This window comes from Bubalus bubalis, chromosome 3 (genome assembly GCF_019923935.1).
Source record: "Bubalus bubalis isolate 160015118507 breed Murrah chromosome 3, NDDB_SH_1, whole genome shotgun sequence".
Lineage (NCBI taxonomy): Eukaryota > Metazoa > Chordata > Mammalia > Artiodactyla > Bovidae > Bubalus > Bubalus bubalis.
In genome coordinates, this window is record NC_059159.1 from 16,581,106 (window position 1) to 16,602,089 (window position 20,984).

General features: G+C 36.4%; 1 protein-coding gene across 1 annotated transcript in view; it reads right to left on the reverse strand.

The window, feature by feature from the left end:
• EFCAB13 (EF-hand calcium binding domain 13) overlaps nucleotides 1–20,984 on the reverse strand; it is a 111,872-nt gene that overhangs the window by 34,537 nt on the left and 56,351 nt on the right. The window contains 5 exon segments of the mRNA XM_044938846.2: nucleotides 131–205; nucleotides 4,301–4,444; nucleotides 11,007–11,078; nucleotides 12,945–13,082; nucleotides 16,560–17,051. Of these exon segments, the coding sequence (XP_044794781.2) occupies nucleotides 131–205; nucleotides 4,301–4,444; nucleotides 11,007–11,078; nucleotides 12,945–13,082; nucleotides 16,560–17,051 (921 nt within the window).

Sequence of the window (20,984 nt, forward strand, 5' to 3'; positions counted from 1 at the left end):
AAGGTCAAACATAGCAGTAAGCCAACTATTTATTTGCCTGATGATCTTCAGGATGCCTAGTTCTTTTAGTGTATTACATTTTTCTAAAATCTGTCAAACTATTTAGTCCACAAAAAGTACAAATTCTTACCTAATTGTTCAGAGAAGCATTCTGTGTTACTCATCATAGTATCAACAAATTGTTTAAAATTCACTTTTTTTGTTTCTAAAGGGAAAAGAACACACTTTCTTCAGTATTAACTTGAAGATTTATTGTGATAAATACTAAATTATGTAAAATAAGTTATATACTCAGGGAGATAACATAATTACATCCATCAGCTAATTCTAACCACTAAAAATACATGGGTATAAGGGGGGAAAGCAGTTCAATTTATAGGCAAAAACTAAGCCCTGAAAACACCAAGAAAACTTAACAAAAATCCTCCTAGTCACAAGTGTACAACGTTTTTAACTTTAAACTTATATTATCTTGACTTGACCTTGCAACAATTCAGTAAATACATAGGCAAAGAATTAATATACTATTTATACAGGTTTAAAAAACATGCATATATGATATGATTTCACAACAGATAATACAAAATCAGGAATTAGAAGAGAGTTCTCTTGACTCTTGGCTTCTTCTACATCAGGCTAACATTCATACTAATATCTTTACTCAAGTATGTTACTGAAACAATTCAATACTTCAATAGTCACTTTATACCTTAAAAATTCTTCATAATATCCCAATTATAATGAATAAAACATTTCTAAGAATTTTCCAAGGCCAGATATAAAGGTTTTACATAAATATGGTGAGTTTTTTATAATCCTAGTCCTTTCCTTACCCCACTGATACACTATTAAAAACTAATACACTATAAAAAATACAGCACAATATACTTTCTATTTTCAAGACTAAATATCCTTGAGTAGTTTACTTCAAAAAGCACCAAATCACTTTATATTCTTAGCCAAATATTTTGAGACAAAAGCAGTGAGACCTTGAAAAATTCTGGGGGAATTCAGAGTTAAGATTTACATTCCCTGACAGGAACATATAAATTTTCTAAAGCAATAAATTCTGCTCTTTTATTTTATTATATTTGATACCCTGGTAGCTCAGATGGTAAAGAATCCACCTGCAATGCAGGAGACCTGGGTTCGATCCCTAGGTTGGGAAGATCCCCTGGAGGAGGGCACGGCAACCCACTCCAGTATTCTAGACTGGAGAATCCCCATGGACAGAGATGCCTGGCAAGCTCCAGTCCCTAGGGTCACAAAGAGTTGGACCCAACTGAGCAACTAAGCATATACACATACATACAAAAAAGAATATTGGAGATATATATTCATTATGAAAGTCTTCCCTGGTGGTTCAGATGGTGAAGAATCTGCCTGCAATATGAGAGACCCAGGTTTGATCCCTGGGTCGGGAAGATCCCCAGAAGGGAATGGCTACCCATTCAGTATTCTTGCCTAGAGAATTCCATGGACAGAGGAGCCTAGAGGAATACAGTCCCATAGTGTCACAGTCAGACACGACTGAGTGACTGGGCACACATTAAAATCAATGCTGCCTTGAACATGTCTGCTTGTACATCAGTGCAAATGATTTTCTTGGATTTATAGCTGAAAGTGAATTTTTCTAAGCCATAGGGATATGAAAACTTTAAAAAATACTACATAATGCCTTTCAAAGATTTTTAAACCACTTTCACCATATTTAGCAACACTTTTATTAACAGAAATCTTAATTTTTGCCAAGTAGGTGGATATAAAAAGTTATCTCACTGTGACCTAAATTTTGCATTTCCCTGATTCCTACTGCTGCTGCTGCTGCTGCTGCTAAGTCGCTTCAGTCATGTCCAACTCTGTGTGACCCCATAGACGGCAGCCCACCAGGCTCCCCCATCCCTGGGATTCTCCAGGCAAGAACACTGGAGTGGGTAGCCATTTCCTTATCCAATGCATGAAAGTGAAAAGTGAAAGTGAAGTCGCTCAGTTGTGTCCCACTCTGTGCGACCCCATGCAGCCCACCAGGCTCCTCCATCCATGGGATTTTCCAGGCAAGAGTACTGGAGTGGGGTGCCCATGCTGTTGCAAATCTTTTTATATGATTATTAGAAATTTGTGTTTGTTCACCTGGAAATGACTGTTATAGACATTTTTTCTATTAGATGGTTATTTTATAGGGGCTCCCTACAAATACTCTAAAATAATCATCTGCTGCTATGTGTTGCAAATAATCTTTACTCCGTTTGTTGCTTGTCCTATTTGTATTATCTTTTAGTAAAGAGAAGTTCTTCATTCTAATATAGCAAAATTTATCAATCTTTTCTGCTTAGTGATTTTGTATTTTTTTTGAAAAGTCCCTCCTAACACTAAGTCAGAAAATTTTTCCTCTTTTTTTCCTAAAACTTTTACTGTTCACATCTGGAAAGTATTACTGAATATAGCATATAAATAGGGATTCAATTCCTTTTTTTCAGTTTGAAGAGTTAATTACTCCAGCACCATTTATTAAATGGTGCTTCTTTTTCCCCTTATGATCTACCACCTCATTATATATATTTCCATATATGTGTGTAGATAGACTTGGAAGTTCCTTCTATTGTCTTATTGGTCAATTTCTCTATCCCTGTGCCATTCTCACACTGTTTAAATTACTATAGCTTTATAATGAGCCTTGATAATCCAGAAAGCATGTCTCAGTCAACACCATACACACACACACACACACACACACACACACAAACAACTACATACATTTTTCTTCTTCTTGGCCTTTACTCACACATACAAATATTAGAATTAGCTCATCAAAAAAGTTAGGGTTTTATTAGTATTGTTTTGGATAAACAGTAATCAGATTTGACAGTCTTGGGTCTCTGAATCCATGATATGGGGTATATTACCATTTATTTAGGTATTTGTAATGTCTTTTAAAAGTTTTATCATTTTATCCACATAGGTCTTGTATAACTTATAATAGATTTGTCTCTATTTCTTTTTACTTTTTATTATGAAAAATTGTAAATATATTCAAATAGAAAGTAAATGGCAATGAACACCATGTACACTCCCTAGATGCAAATATTATCAACTCATGGTCATTATTATTTTATCTATGACTATATACACTCCTTTACCTCACTCTCAACCTTTCTCTTTAGGAAAGTTGCTGCTATGTTCTAGGGGCACCTAAAAGAATTGGTACCTTTATTATGAACTGTGGGCTTTGACATAATAAACAGTCATTCTTTGCCCCCCTTCATGCCTTTAGTCCTGACTTCTGTCAATCAGAGAGTAAAATCACAAACACTACTTTCTTTTTGTTTACATTTTTACCTAGGGGGAAAAAATGTCTGAACGACTGTTCAGTTCAGTTCAGTCACTCATTCGTGTCAGACTCTTTGCGACCCCATGAATCGCAGCATGCCAGGCCTCCCTGTGCATCACCAACTCCCGGAGTTTACCCAAACTCATGTCCATTGAGTCGGTGATGCCATCCAGCCATCTCATCCTCCGTCGTCCCCTTCTCCTCCTGCCCCCAATTCCTCCCAGCATCAAGGTCTTTTCCAATGAGTCAACCCTTCGCATGAGGTGGCCAAAACACTGGAGTTTCAACTTCAGCATCAGTCCTTCCAATGAACACCCAGGACTGATCTCCTTTAGGATGGACTGGCTGGATATCCTTGCAGTCCAAGGGACTCTCAAGAGTCTTCTCCAATACCACAGTTCAAAAGCATCAATTCTTCAGCACTCAGCTTTCTTCACAGTCCAACTCTTACATCCATATATGACCACAGGAAAAACCATAGCCTTGACTAAACAGACCTTTGTTGGCAAAGTAATGTCTCTGCTTTTGAATATGCTATCTAGGTTGGTCATAACTTTCCTTCCAAGGAGTGGGCATCTTTTAATTTCATGGCTGCAGTCACCATCTGCAGTGATTTTGGAGCCCCCCAAAATAAAGTCTGACACTGCTTCCACTGTTTCCCCATCTATTTCCCATGAAGTGATGGGACCAGATGCCATGATCTTAGTTTTCTGAATATTGAGCTTTAAGCCAACTTTTTCACTCTCCTCTTTCACTTTCATTAAGAGGCTTTTTAAGACTGCTTATTTCTGGACAATGAGATTTTGAGAGTCTTGTACTTTTGAGTATTTTTGTACTTTTCTGTATTGGCTTAACTTTAATGGACTTTTTTTCCAATAAAAACTGTAAAGTCATCACCCTGAAGAAAAGAATAGCAAACTGATCCTCTTTTCAGATATATCAACCCAGTTTTCCTGAAAATATGTCACTTACCACCAACTTCAGTTAACTCTGTGATCTTCTGAAATTCTGGCTTAGAAAGGTAAACTCCTAAATTTTGAAGACAAGTGTTCAGATCCCCATAATCAATATTTTCATCTTTAATTTTATCAATAGCTTTAATGACATCAGTCAACACTGAAAATAAAGCAGTGTGCAAATAAGTATTAAATATACGTCAAAAAGAAAACACCAATAGTAAGATGAATTTTGGTTTTAACATACCAATGAAATACTAAAAATTTCACAGATGTTATATATGAAAAGTATTGTCAGAATCTTTAATAATATGAACATTAATAAGTTATAAAATCACAGTATGAAATATGTGGAGAGAAGAGAAGAATCAATGAACTGAAAGATAGCAAACTCACTCAATGAACAACACAAAGAAAATGGGTTGAAATAAAAAAGAATAGAGTCTCAGGGACCTGTGGTAGTATAAAAAAAATGATCTAATATTGTAAAATCAGAGTCTCAGAAGAAAAGAGAGACAGCATGGCTAAAAAGGTACTCAAAGAAATAATGGCTAAACAATTTCCAAATTTTTAGCAACAGATATGAACCTACAGATCCAAGAAAATAAATGAAACTCAAACAGGATAAAGCCAAAGAAATCCATGTCAAGACACATCATAATTAAACACAGAGATAAAAAATTTTAAGTAGTTTTTAAAAAATGACACTTTACCTATGGGGGGAAAAAAAACTAATGAAAATTTCCCTCAGAAACCATGGACACCATAAAAAAGTGGCACCAGATTTTTCAAGTGCTGAAAGAAAAGAACTGCCAACCCAAATTCATACTTAGAAAAAAAATATCCTTCAGGAATGAAGGGAAAATCAAGATGTTCTCAGATGAAAGAAAATGAAGAGAATCTGTTGACAGTAAACCAACGAATGGTTAAATGGAAGATGTTTAAACAGAAAGAAAAGGATAAAACAAAGAACTTTGGAGTATCAGGAAGGAAGAATAAAAAGTGGTAAGCCAAAATATAGGTAAATATAGTAGGCTTTCCTTCTCTTAATTTTTAAATCACATTTGATGGTTGAGGCAAAAATTATAAAACTGTCCAATATGCTTTTAAATATATGTAAAGGATATATTTAAGACAATTATATCATACATAGGGGAGGGTAAAGGGACATAAGGATAGACAATATTTCTATACTTCATTTGAACTGGTAAAATAATGACAGCAGTAGACTGTGATAAGTTTTATATATATATATATAATACCTGAAGCAACCACCAAAAAGAGATACACTCTAAAATAATATAGATAAATCAAAATGGAATTCTAAAAATGGGCAAAATATTTGAATATATATTTCACCAAAGACACCTGAATGGCTAGCAAGCATATACAAAAATACTCAACATTATTAGCCATGAGGGAAATGAAAATTAAAAGCAAAATAAGATATCACTAGACACTTATTATAACAGTTAAAATTTTAAAAAACCAAGCATTGACAAAGGTGTAAAGAACCTAGAATCTTTATACATTGCTGTTGAGAAAGAAAATGTTATAGCTACTTTGGAAAACAGTTTGGCAACTTGTTAAAGACCTAAACAAAAATTTACTATACAGACTAACAATCTTTCTCCTAGGGATTTACCCATGAGAAATAAAAGCATATGTCCACAGAAAGACATGTATGCAAATATTAATTTCATTACTACTGATAAAAGTCACAAATTGAAAAAGTCAAATGTCTATGAACTTGCCACCCATCAACAAAACAGAGTATATCTATAAACTGTAATACGAATTTGTCCATAAAAAGGAATGAACTATTGATACTTACTGCAACGTGAATTAACCTTAAAAACATTATGCAAAATGAAGGAAGCCAAGTATGAAAGACATGTTGTATGATTTAATTTGTATTAACTGTCAAAAAAAAAAAAGGCCCAATCATAGAGCCTGAAAGCAAATTAGTGGTTGTCTAGGGATTGGGTGAAGATTAATTAAAATGGGCATGAGAGAATTTTCAGGACTGATAGAAATGTTACAAACTGGATTGTGTCTACTTCTGGGTATATAGCTAAAAGAATCAAAGTAGCAGCCTAAAGAGATATCTGCATGCCCATCTGTATAGCAGTACTATTCACAACAGCCAAGTGGTGGAAGAAACACATGTGTGCACTGACAAATGAATAAGCAAAATGTGGTGTATCAGATCAGATCAGATCCGTCGCTCAGTCATGTCCGACTCTTTGCGACCCCATGAATCGCAGCACGCCAGGCCTCCCTGTCCCTCACCAACTCCCAGAGTACACTCAGACTCACGTCCATCGAGTCAGTGATGCCATCCAGCCATCTCATCCTCTGTCGTCCCCTTCTCCTCCTGCACCCAATCCCTCCCAGCATCAGAGTCTTTTCCAATGAGTCAACTCTTGGCATGAGGTGGGCAAAGTACTGGAGTTTCAGCTTTAGCATCAATCCTTCCAAAGAAATCCCAGGGCTGATCTCCTTCAGAATGGACTGGTTGGATCTCCTTGCAGTCCAAGGGACTCTCAAGAGTCTTCTCCAACACCACAGTTCAAAAGCATCAATTCTTCGGCGCTCAGCCTTCTTAACAGTCCAACTCTCACATCCATACATGACCACAGGAAAAACCATAGCCTTGACTAAACAGACCTTTGTTGGCAAAGTAATGTCTCTGCTTTTGAATATGCTATCTAGGTTGGTCATAACTTTCCTTCCAAGGAGCAAGCGTCTTTTAATTTCATGGCTGCAGTCACCATCTGCAGTGATTTTGGAGCCCAGAAAAATAAAGTCTGCCACTGTTTCCACTGTTTCCCCATCTATTTGCCATGAAGTGATGGGACCGGATGCCATGATCTTCGATTTCTGAATGTTGAGCTTTAAGCCAACTTTTTCACTCTCCTCTTTCACTTTCATCAAGAGGCTTTTTAGTTCCTCTTCACTTTCTGCCATAAGGGTGGTACCATCTGCATATCTGAGGTTATTGATATTTCTCCCAGCAATCTTTATTCCAGCTTGTGTTTCTTCCAGTCCAGTGTTTCTCATGATGTACTCTGAGTATAAGTTAAATAAACAGGGTGACAATATACAGCCTTGATGAACTCCTTTTCCTATTTGGAACCAGTCTGTTGTTCCATGTCCAGTTCTAACTGTTGCTTCCTGACCTGCATACAAATTTCTCAAGAGGCAGATCAGGTGGTCTGGTATTCCCATCTCTTTCAGAATTTTCCACAGTTTATTGTGATCCACACAGTCAAAGGCTTTGGCATAGTCAATAAAGCAGAAATAGATGTTTTTCTGGAACTCTCTTGCTTTTTCCATGACCCAGCGGATGTTGGCAATTTGATCTCTGGTTCCTCTGCCTTTTCTAAAACCAGCTTGAACATCTGGAAGTTCACGGTTCACATATTGCTGAAGCCTGGCTTGGAGAATTTTGAGCATTACTTTACTAGTGTGTGAGATGAGTGCAATTGTGCGGTAGTTTGAGCATTCTTTGGCATTGCCTTTCTTTGGGATTGGAATGAAAACTGACCTTTTCCACTCCTGTGGCCACTGCTGAGTTTTCCAAATTTGCTGGCATATTGAGTGCAGCACTTTCACAGCATCATCTTTCAGGATTTGGAATAGCTCAACTGGAATTCCATCACCTCCACTAGCTTTGTTCGTAGTGATGTTTTCTAAGGCCCACTTGACTTCACATTCCAGCATATCTGGCTCTAGGTCAGTGATCACACCATCGTGATTATCTGGGTCATGAAGATCTTTTTGTACAGTTCTTCTGTGTATTCTTGCCATCTCTTCTTAATATCTTCTGCTTCTCAGATGAATGGATAAGAAAGCTATGGTATATATACACAATGGAGTATTACTCAGCCATTAAAAAGAATACATTTGAATCAGTTCTAATGAGGTGGATGAAACTGGAGCCTATTATACAGAGTGAAGTAAGCCAGAAAGAAAAACACCAATACAGTATACTAACGCATATATATGGAATTTAGAAAGATGGTAACAATAACCTTGTGTACGAGACAGCAAAAGAGACACTGATGTATAGAACAGTCTTATGGACTCTGTGGGAGAGGGAGAAGGTGGGAAGATTTGGGAGAATGGCATTGAAACATGTAAAATATCATGTATGAAACGAGTAGCCAGTCCAGGTTCGATGCACGATACTGGATGCTTGGGGCTGGTACACTGGGACGACCCAGAGGGATGGTATGGGGAGGGAGGAGGGAGGAGGGTTCAGGATGGGGAACACATGTATACCTGTGGCGGATTCATTTTGATATTTGGCAAAACTAATACAATTATGTAAAGTTTAAAAATAAAATAAAATTTAAAAAAAGAAAAAAAAATATCTTCTGCTTCTGTTAGGTCCACAGTGGAATATTATTCAACATGAAAAAGGATGGAAATTCCGACACATGCTACAACACAGATCTTGAGTGCATTATGATAAACAAAATAAGCCAGTCACAGAAAGACAAATGCTGTATGATTCTACTAGGGTATCTCAAGTGAGCAAATTCACAGAAACAGAAAGTATTGTAGAATGATGATTTCCAGAGATGGAGGGTCAAGGATGGGTAATTTTTATTTAACTGGTATAGGTATATAGATATAACTGGTATACAGATTAAGCACAAGCTGGAATCAAGATTGCTGGGAGAAATATCAATAACCTCATATGTGCAGATGTTACCACTCTTACGGCAGAAAGTGAAGAAGAATTACAGAGCCTCTTGATGAAAGTGAAAGAGGAGAGTGAAAAAGTTGGCTTAAAACTCAACATTCAGAAAACGAAGATCATGGCATCCAGTCCCATCACTTCATGGCAAATAGATGGAGAAACAATGGAAACAGTGACAGAGTTTATTTGGGTTGGGGGGGTGCTCCAAAATCACTGCAGATGGTCACTGCAGCCATGAAATTAAAAGACGCTTGTTTCTTGGAAGAAAAGTTGTGACCAACCTAGACAACATATTAAAAAGCAGAGACATTACTTTGCCAACAAAGGTCCATCTGGTAAAAGCTCTGGTTTTTCCAGTAGTCATGTATGGATGTAAGAGTTGGACTATAAAGAAAGCTGAGCACCAAAGAATTGATGCTTTTGAACTGTGGTGTTGGAGAAGACTCTTGAGATTCCCTTGGACTGCAAGGAGATCCAACCAGTCCATCCTAAAGTAAACCAGTCCTGAATATTCATTGAAAGGACTGATGCTGAAGCTGAAACTCCAATACTTTGGCCACCTGATGCAAAGAACTGATTGATTTGAAAAGACCCTGATGTTGGGAAAGACTGAAGGCAGGAGGAGAAGGGGACAACAGAGGATGAGATGGTTGGATGACATCACTGACTCCATGGACATGAGTGAGTAAACTCTGGGAGTTGGTGATGAACAGGGAGGCAAATGCCATGAGATAGTGATGGACAGGGAAGCCTGGCATGCTGCAGTCCATGGGGTTGCAAAGAGTCGGACACGACTGAGCAACTGAGCTGAACTGAACTGAACTGATAGAGTTTCAATTTTGTAAGATAAAAAGCTTTGGAAACTGGTTGCACAACAATGTGAATGCACTTAAAACTAAAATTACTGAAATGTACATTTAAAAATGGCTAAGATGGTGAGACTTGCCTGGTGGTCCAGTGGCTAAGAATCTGCCTTCCAGTGCAGGAGATACAGGTTCAATCCCTGGTCAGGGAACTAAGATCCCATATGCTGTGGAGCAACTAAACCCACGTGCACTGCAACTAGAAAAAGCCTACGTGCCACAACAAAAGCCCACTCGTCACAACTAAAAAAAGCCTGTGCACCACAACAAAGACCCAGAGCAAAGAGTCAGCTGTGACCAAGACAGACACTACTTCACAAAATAGCAATGAAAGAATGATTGAATTTGTGAATGAATGATTGCATGGTGAAGCATTCAAGACATCGATTTACTACTAGCATCTTGAAGGAATCCAGAGATTTAAGCACTTATATTAACCAGAAATGACAAATGATAATATAGCTTTTAACATGAGATTCTTCGTCTAGGTATAAAAGGAAGTTTCTTCCTTTGGATTAACTTTTTCTTATCTGAGAAGTCTTTTAGGAAGAGACAGAAAGTTAACTTCTTTTTAAGCATATGAATAAACAGAAGGAAATAAAACAGCATGCCTTCATAACTTTCATTGCTTTTTAATCTCACAGAAAAAATTAATTATTTATATAAAACATTAAAACATTGCAAATAATAAAAAACTAGATTGTGGTGTGACTATAAATTTGTAAATCAGTGCATGGGAGATTCTATGTATGTAAATTTTACCTCAATAGAACTGTTTCTTTTTTAATGTTCTAAAACAAAGATAAACCAAAGTATTTGATTCAAACAAGTTCCTCCTTAAAAAAGTAAATCATTCATCAATAGCTAATAATGGAGCTAATTACCTATTTGACCTCCTCATTGTCATTACCATTACTGTACATGGGTATAGCACTCTCCAGTTCATAAAATCCACATAACAATTCTATGAAGTAAGCAAGTTAGTTCTTAGTACCCTGATACATAAAGTTTTTAAAAAACTGCCAATGGCTTGTCAAGGGTTTTGGAACTATTAGTACATAAAAAAGCAAATTCAGTTCGTTGAACCTAATTCTCCTCAACCTAACTGCTCTTTCCTCAAATGACTTTAAAATAAATGTCCTACCTACCATCATATTCAGGAAGATTTTGCTCTTTAGAGACAGCACTCACAAAGTCATCTAATTTCACCATTCCATTTTCTGTAAAATAAAAAGTTGAGATGATACATTCTATTATGCTGCTGCTGCTGCTAAGTCACTTCAGCCATGTCCAACTCTGTGCGACCCCATAGACAGCAGCCCACCAGGCTCCCCCGTCCCTAGGATTCTCCAGGCAATAACACTGGAGTAGGCTGCCATACTTTTGTGTAAAAGGCAAATTCACATTTTAATACAACTATGAAAAAAAAACACTTACCTTCACTTAATCATCAGCTTATTTCTTCTACATAGCCTGTCTCCCTAGATGAGTCTTTCTAAATTAGGTCTGTTGATTTCAACAATCACTGAGAGTATATTAGTGCCAAGAACTATGCTAGGCACCAAGGACACAAAAGTAAGTTAGACACAGTCCCTGCTTTTTCAATGTTTATTATAAAGTGCAAAGGACAGGGTTAGGTACTCAGTTCTTGATAGATACAGGAAAAAGGAAAGGTGCCCAAAGAGATGGACCATGAGAAAGCTAATGAGTCTATTTCACATAATTATGAAAACCCAGTCAACCAATATGCTATCCATTGATACCTTGACAATGCTAACCAGCCCTAACAGACCCACATATCCCCAATCCCTACCCCCAGTATCCAGCTAGTCCAAACAACACCTATTTTAGGTACAAACCTTCCACAGTGTTCATACTAATCCTGATTATCAGAAAAAAGGCTGAAAAAATTTAGTGGCTTCTACCCTTTAGATTTTTTAAAATTATTTTGTATTAAGGTAATATTCATCTATATCATTGCATGTATATTTCTACCTCAATATACGCTACAGTATACTCACTACCAAAAATTTAGTTTCCATCTGTTATCATACAATTGATCCCTTTTACCCATTTTGTTCCACCCCCAACACTTACCCCTGGTAACCATTTACTCTGATCTCTACTCCTTAGATTTTTTTAAAAAATCAAACCTTCTTTCTTATTTGCCTTACCTAACAGTTTTGCTCAGGGTCTAATAATTCACTCCTAATGTTATTTCTGTCAGTCTTTTCCCAAAATGTTGCCTATGCCCTCTTTTCAACTGAACTTTTGCTGTGGAAAATTCTTACTTAATGATAAAGCAACTTCTCTAACACAAAAATCTTTCTTAGAAACTCAAACTCTGCCCTAAACTTAGGCTGGTGAGTAAGATATGCTATTTTATTCCTAGATGCTATTTAATAACTGCTTGCCTTGATTAAGTATCACTAGCCCTAAATTCCTAGCTACAGTACTCCCTCTACATTTTAGAATCTCCAATTATTTCTCCGTGGACTCCCTAGGCTATTTACTGAGAGACTTTTGAACCTCTGGGATATCGCAGTCTTGCTACTTGAACCTCTCTTCTATAACTAGATAAGCTTTCCCCAGGATCTGTCCCACACTAGAAGACACAGCTAGGAATAGTGATGAAGAACCTTACAGAAAGAATTCTGAAATACAAAAGACCTACCTAGACCCTCCAAATCAATCTATTACATCAAACTTCCCAGAAATCGTTTTTTACTACTCTCAATTTTAAAATATATGTATATATTGGTGTATAGTTGATTTACAACCTTGTGTTATTAATAGTTTTTGCTCTACAGCAAGATGAATTAGTAATACATATATCCACTTTTTTTTAGATTATTTTCCCATATAGGTCATTACAGAGTACTGAGTGAAGTTCTCTGTGCTATACAGTTAGTCCTTATTAGTTACCTATTTTATATATAACTACTTCCAATTTTTGTTTGTTCTTTCTGAATCTTCTTTATAATGACCCATTCCATTCCCAGTTGAGAGATCTTACTCCAACATTTAATATCATGTAAAAGTATCTAATTTTTTTTTCAAAAAGTTTGATGTTATCAGTCTCTCACCGTTTCTAGCAGTGTCGGTCACAATCTTCTTGAATTCTTTATCTGATAAAGTAATTCCTAGTGAAGGCAAAATGGACTGAAGTTCTTCTGCATCTATGTAATTTTCTTGGAGTTTTTTGATAGTTTCACAGACATTTCCTAAATATACAAAATGTGGAAGACTATTCAGCAACATAATTTATGTGTCTTAGCAATAATTGGCAGCTAAAGTCTTTTTCTTATAATCAGAAATCAAGTTTTACTTACTTAATACCACCTTAAAACTCTTCATATTTATGTTGTATCTTACATTATACCTAATGTTTCTCTTACAGCTCAAACACAAAAGTGTCTTGAAATTCTATGAACATTTATAAACTATTTGTTTGGAGGATCAATCTGTTCCAGTGGCCCAGCCAATGAGGTTTGATTCTTTTTTTGGTGTGGGGGGCATATCACACAGCTTGTAGATCTTAATTCCCCAAACAGGGACTGAACCCAGACATTTAGCTGTGAAAGCACAGAGTCCCAACCACTGGACTGCCAAGGAATTCCCTGCAGATTGTTTCTGATTAAAATATAATGAAGGAGTCCAAGAGATCAAAACATCAATGTGTCATGTTTAAATTTCAAGATTTCAGACAAAAATTGAGAGTTATCTCCCATCCTATCACTTTACCTACCATTTTTCAGTTCACAACCTTCAAAATTATAAAATTCTAGCAGACACACCTGACCGTAATGAGCTTCCTAATATAATGTACTGAAATGGGAAAAATATCACCTCTGTTGTATTCTGGCAAAAATGTATACCCTGAATTTATTCATGAAGAAATACAAGAAAACCCAAAATGAGGGACGTTACACAAAACAACTAGTCAATGCTCTTCCAAAGTATCAAGGTCATGAAATATTGAAAAACCATCCCAGATTGAAGGAGACTAGGACACATGACAACTAAGTATAACATGTGATTCTGAATGAGATTCTGGATCAGAAACAGGACATTCATAGAAAAACAGTCAAATTTTTAATAAGGTCCTATGTTAGTAAATATTGTTGTATCAGTGTTAATTTTCCAGTTTTTTGTTATACTGTGGTTATATAAGATATTAATAGGTCAGAACATTAGATGAAGAGTATGTAGAAATGTTTTCATTTCTGTGTAACTCTTATGAATTTAAAATTATTTAATAATGAAAAATGTTAAATGTTTTTTAAATGTAAATCAAGTGGCAGTCACATTTCACAGATGCTCAATCATCATCAGTTTATTTGGAGAAGTTGTATGAGACAAACTATTTTATCCTTTTCCAAATACAGAATGCTAAGTATGACAGTGGTAGGTGAAATCATTTGATTTTAGTGATACCAGCAAGGTAGATAACCACTTTCTACCACAATCCTGTTCTACCCACTGGCTAAATGCCTACTACTCCATTATTTCTTTAATCAGAGCTTTAATTCTTAATGAAATACAAAAAACCTCAGAGACAGAAATGAGGCATGGCATAAAAGCAGTGCATCAGTAAAGGAATCAGAATAAACATCTTTATGCCTCCTTAATAGATCACACTCCTTTTTCAACTGAGTTATTAGAAGCATGCATGTATGTGTGTTAGTCACTCCATCGTGTCTAACTCTTTGCGACCCTGTGGATGGTAGCCCACCAGACTCCTCTGTCCATGGAGTTCTCCAAGCAAGAATACTGGAGTGGGTTGCCATTCCCTTCTCCAGGGGATCTTTTTGACCCAGGGATTGAACCCAGGTCTCCGGCACTGCAGGCAGATTTGTTAACATCTGAGCCACCAGGGAATAAGAATCACTAATGATTCACAAAGCATTCATCTTAACAACATCACTCAGTACAAAATATAATTTTTAAAGGCTGGTAAATTTCTTGAAATAAAACAAATATAAATTAACTCCAGCTGAGGCCTATAGAAAGGAGTGTTTAATTGGGTTCCTTACACAATATGTCCCTGGAGAAAGACATGGCAACCCACTCCAGCATTCTTCCTTGGAGAAGCCCATGGACAGAGAAGCCTGGTGGATTATGGTCCATAGTGTTGCAAAGAGTTGGACATGACTGAAGTGACTAAGCATGCATGCACATACACAATACTTCCATGATATAAGTAGTACATAAGAGAAAAACATACTCTGGTTGGGAAGTCACTGCTCATCTTTGAGGAATATCATAAAGCCTTAGGGATCTGAGATGTATACTATTAATTATTTTCTCTTGATATTCCCACATCCATAAGAAATAATACCTGAACAGTGTGGAGATTCCTTAAAAATCTGGAAATAGAACTGCCATACAACCCAGCAATCCCACTGCTGGGCATACACACGGAGGAAACCAGAACTGAAAGAGACACGTATACCCCAATGTTCATCACAGCACTGTTTACAATAGCCAGGACATGGAAGCAAACTAGATGCCCATCAGCAGACAAATGGATAACAAAGTTGTGGTACATATACACAATGGAATATTACTCAGCTATTAAAAAGAATGCATTTGAATCACTTCTAATGAGGTGGATGAAACTGGAGCCTATTATACAGAGCGAAGTAAGTCAGAAAGAAACACCAATACAGTATATTAACGCATATATATGGAATTTAGAAAGATGGTAATGATGACCATATATGCAAGACAGCAAAAGAGACACAGATGTAAAGAACAGACTTTTGGACTCTGGGAGAAGGCAAGGGTGGGATGATTTGAGAGAATAGCATTGAAACATGTATATTATCATGTGTGAAATAGATATCCAGTCCAGGTTCGATTCAGGAGACAGGGTGCTCAGGGCTAGTGCACTGGGATGACCCTGAGGGATGGGATAGGGAGGGACGTGGGAGGGGGATTCAGGATGGGAGCACACTGTACACCCATGGCTGATTCATGTGAATGTATGGCAAAAAATCACAATATTGTAATTACCTTCCAATTAAAATTTAAAAAAAAAAAAGAATATCTGAAGTACTATGGATATCCTAAATTTAAATTATGGAACTCTGAGCAAAAATTTCACATAGACTTCATATATAATTGGTTAAATAAATGACCAAAAAAAAAGCATTTCCAAAGGAAAATAGGCCCTCTACTTTCTCGGGAACTTGTTCAGTTGCTAAGTCATGTCTGACTCTCTGCAACCCCACGGACTGCAGCACACCAGGCTTCCCTGTCCTTCACCATCTCCTGGAATTTACTCAAACTCATGTCCATTGAGTCAGTGATGCCATCCAACCATCTCATCCTCTGAACTTGAGTGATTCCAATTAATCGCTGAATAAACTTCTCAGCCCAAGTTCAGTTCAGTTCAGTTCAGTCGCTCAGTTGTGTCCGACTCTTTGCAACCCCATGAATTGCAGCACGCCAGGCCTCCCTGTCCATCACCAACTCCCAGAGTTCACTCAAACTCATGCTCCCCTCAAAAAGGGAGCATCTGGAAAGGAACTCCTATCAAAACCACAGTATTGTATCCCTGGCCTGAATTCCAAAAGTGATGGTTATCCAGAGTATTGACAATTGAAATGCCTACAACTATCTAATAATTGCTTACTTCAGCTCATTTCTATAATAACTAAAGGGCCCAGATGTTGTCTTACATATATGATACTGACCCAGAGCATTAATTGCAGTTTTTTCCTGAGATGAAACTTGTTTTAGAAGACTAGAGCTCCTTCTCACAGCTGGCTTCTGAAGTTTTGGGATACTAAAAATATCACTTTTATCCAGGGACTTTTTGAGCCCTGAAACATGCTTCAAGTCTTGTGGTTTAGACTTTGAGTCATGAATTTCAACTTTCTCTGAACTTTTCTTAAAGTTCATGCCATCCTTTGAATATGGTTCCTGGAATTCTATATCACTGCTATCAACCTCATCCTGGAATTTTCTTATTTGCAAAATATTTTTTGGTCTTTTAAATTCATAGTCATCATTCTCACTCATAATTTTATGATTTTGGAGGCTCTTTGTATTTAACTTTTGGAATAATGATGATTCAGACAGTCCAGAAGATAAAATGCTTTTCTTCCTATATTGTGGATAGCATCCTGACACATTTGATAACTTTCTTGAAGTAGCTTCATCCAAGGCTGTTCCTTCCATAATTGCTAAGCAAAAGAAACATCCATTAATTCATTTACCTGTACAATTTGTAAAGCCTTTTAAAAAACAATACTTACGTCCTCATGAAAACTTTTCAAGACATTATCATTTGCTCAGATACATCAGATGAAGTTAATAACTAATAAAGCTGATGACCAAAAGGTTGACTAGGTTAAATATAATCTACTGGTTTAATATAGTTAAATACTTCCATCCAACACTATTCATAGCAACACTGAATCTAAAGCAAAAGCCTACTGAAGTACATGGTTCTCATTCCTTACTCTTTCCCAATTCAGAAAGATAATAGACTAATAAACCAATATAGATACAAATCCCTTAGTTACGAGGGTGCAGAAATATTAAGAAGTTGTAAAGGGAAATTTTTAAATATTTACAAAGCTAGAACACTTTATAAATAAAATGATACTCTCCTAAAGTAAGACAGTAAAATAATAACCCTCTTAAAAATTTGCAGCATTTGCAGGAGGTTAGTAACTTCATACATAAAATAAAGTTTTTATAAAAATATTAATATCCCAGTTGGGGCTTCATTTACAAAATCCATCTCATGGCTCAGAATAGTACCTTGCATTTGAATAACACATTTAAAAATATATCAAATGTTATAACACTTGACCCTCAAAATAATTCCATGAGAGCATCAAGTTCCTATAAAACCAAAGAAAACAAGAGACTTCCAATAGAGTAGCAATACAATATTGATTATGAAGACATTTCATTTAGAGAAAAAAAAAGTTTCTTAGCTTAGGGTGTATTACAATGAACAATTGAAGGAAAGTGTTTGGATTTTAAGTGAAAAGTGAAAGTGAAGTCGCTCAGTCGTGTCCGACTCTTAGCGACCCCATGGACTGTAGCCTACCAGGCTCCTCCATCCATAGGATTTCCCAGGCAACAGTACTGGAGTGGGGTGCCACTGTCTTCTCCTTTAAAAATTTAGAAACTTAAAATTATTTTTTTATTATTATTATTTTTTAATTGACATATAACATTTTATTAGTTTTATGTATAAAAAGTCTAGAAATCCTTGAAGATAAAGACATTGACCTCTAAGTGCTACCTCTCAAAAAGGAATAGGGTAAAAAAATAAAATCTTTGACATTTCTGCTATTGGCCAAGACACCATAATAGGAACTAACTTTACCCTCCAACTTTAAGCAACTAAAAAACTGGACAAGATATGTGATAAAGAACAATTTTCAGACACTGGACAAGAGGTAGCATAGGACAGTAATCCTTTAAAGAAGGGTAACAAATGAGCTGAGCCCTACCACTGCACTAGCTTACTGTCTGGACAGTTTCCACAGCACAGGAAAGTAAAACCTAAGTAGAGCCCACTGGTCTGAATGAGTAGAGAGAAGAGATTAGGAAGGCCAAAGAGGCTAGAATATGAGAGCAAAGAGAAAACAGAACTGCTGAGCTCTGGAGATCAGTGAAGGGGTCTGCTTGACACTTTGGCTGAGTACTGATCTGTACATACATGAGAGAGCATGACCTAATAACAAGGAAAGAATTACCAGAAAATTATAGGTAGAACAATTCCTAAGAATAATTTATGATCTCACCAACCAAAGCAGAAAGATCTTATAATATATGGGACATCTAGTAGAATCATCTGAAGAATGCTACCTTAGTAGTGGAGCTAAATTAGCATTAAAAGCTGCTCTGAGATCACCCTTAAAAAACTTTAGAAAACAAGCTTCCAAAGGACCTAACTGATTCCAACTACCTAAACTGCATCAGGACAAAATCCAACACTATTTAAAGGAATGCTACAAAAGTCAGCAAATAACATAAACTTCACAATGTATAGTATCCCATCAAAAACTACTAGGCATCCAAAATAATAGGAAAATATAAGCCACAATGAGCAGAAAAATCAATTGATAGAAACTGGTTCAGAAATGGAAGAGCTCATAAAACTATCATACAAATACATTAACACAGTAATTATTAGCATATTTTATATATTCAAAAAAGTAGAGGAATATATTAGCAAGTTGCTTTTATTCTCTCTGTGTCCTTTGGCCACTTGGCCTTAGACATGGGCATTGATATAGAACTATGTAGCAGGGTGTTGTTAAGTAAATCACTGTTTTCAGCTAGAGAAACAAAATGAGAACTCTCAGAGATTAAAAAGTACTAAATAGATTGTGGAGAGGGAGTAGCTCAGGAAAATGATCTCATAAAGCTGCTTATAAACTCCTGCACTCACCCCTGATCTGCACATGCATGAATTTGGCCCTAAACAATACACCATAACTCTGAGAACTAAACTTCAGGATAGACCACTACCCAAGTTCCACTTTGGCTCTGGATGACACACAGATTTGAATAGCACTGCAAAGGCTATGAAAAACAAACTGATATTGAAACTGAAAAACACAGACAATTAATTGAAATTTGTGGCCTAAACCAAATTGAGTCAAATTCCTACCAAAACAAGATTTCAACATTTTCCAAAGAATTTCCAAAGAATTTTAGACCCACAGTCTCACAACTTAATCTTCAAAATGTCCAAGATATAATTCAAAACCACTTCACATGTGAAGAACAAAGAAAATCTCAGTTTGCATGGGAAAAGACAACCAACTGATGTCATGGGGAAAGACAAGCAACTGATGTCAAGGCCAAGTTAAAAAGACATTGAAATTGCCTTATAAAAACTTTCAAGCAAGGAGCTCCCAGGTGGTCCAGGAGTTAAGAATCTGCCTTGCAATGCAGGGGACACAGGTTCAATCCCTGAGAACTAAGATCCCACATACACCAGAGCAACTAAGCCCAGGCACCACAACTACTGAGCCTAAGCATCATAATTAGAGAGCCCATGCACCACAATGAAAGATCCTGCATGATGCAATGAAGTTCTTGCATGCTGCAACTAAGACCCAACACAGCCAAATAAATAAATAAACTTCTAAGCATCTATTCTAAAAATGCTCCAAATTACAGTGAAAAAAAACCAACACTCAAAATAGAAGGATAGAAAGTCTCAGAAAACAAAAGATATAAAGAAGAACCAAATTTGGAAATTTAAAACTTAAAAATATAATAATTAAAGTAAAAAAAATTAATCAGATAGGTTCAACAACATAATGGAGATGTCAGAGGGATAGTTTTTGAAACTGAAGACACATTAATTGAAATTATTCAATTTAAACAGTAGACGTAAATAAGAATGAAAACAAAATTAACAAAGTGTCAAGGATCTGTGTGACAACATCAAAGAGGGCTAACATTTGTGTCTTTGCAGTCTCAAGAAGACGGGAGAAAATGTGGTGCAGAACAAATATTTGAAGTTACAATGACAGAAGATTGCAAGTTTGGCAAGATAGATCCAAGAAGCTCAGTGAACCCCAAAAGGATAAACTCAAAAAAACACACTCCCAATGCATCATAATCAAATGGCTAAAAACTAAAGAAAAAAGAAAGTATCTTGAAAGCAGTCAGAGAAAAACAGTGTATTTTATTATTTGGATAACATCAGATTTCTTTTCAGAAACTGTGGAAGTCAAAAGTAAAAAGAACACATTGATAAAATTTCTATATTTTACTTGAAAGTGGTAAAATATTTATTTTCATATACTTAAAGGTTAAATAAAATACCCTGCTTATTTAACTTATATGCAGAGTACATCATGTGAAATGCCAGGCTGGATGAAGCACAAGCTGGAATCAGGACTGCCGGGAGAAATATCAACAACCTCAGATATGCACATGACACCACCCTTATGGCAGAAAGCAAAGAACTAAAGAGCCTCTTGATGAAAGTGAAAGAGGAAAGTGAAAAAGTTGGCTTAAAACTCAACATTCAGAAAACTAAGATCATGGCATCCAGTCCCATCACTTCATGGCAAATAGATGGGGAAACAATGGAAACAGTGACAGACTTTATTTTCTTGGGCTCCAAAATTACT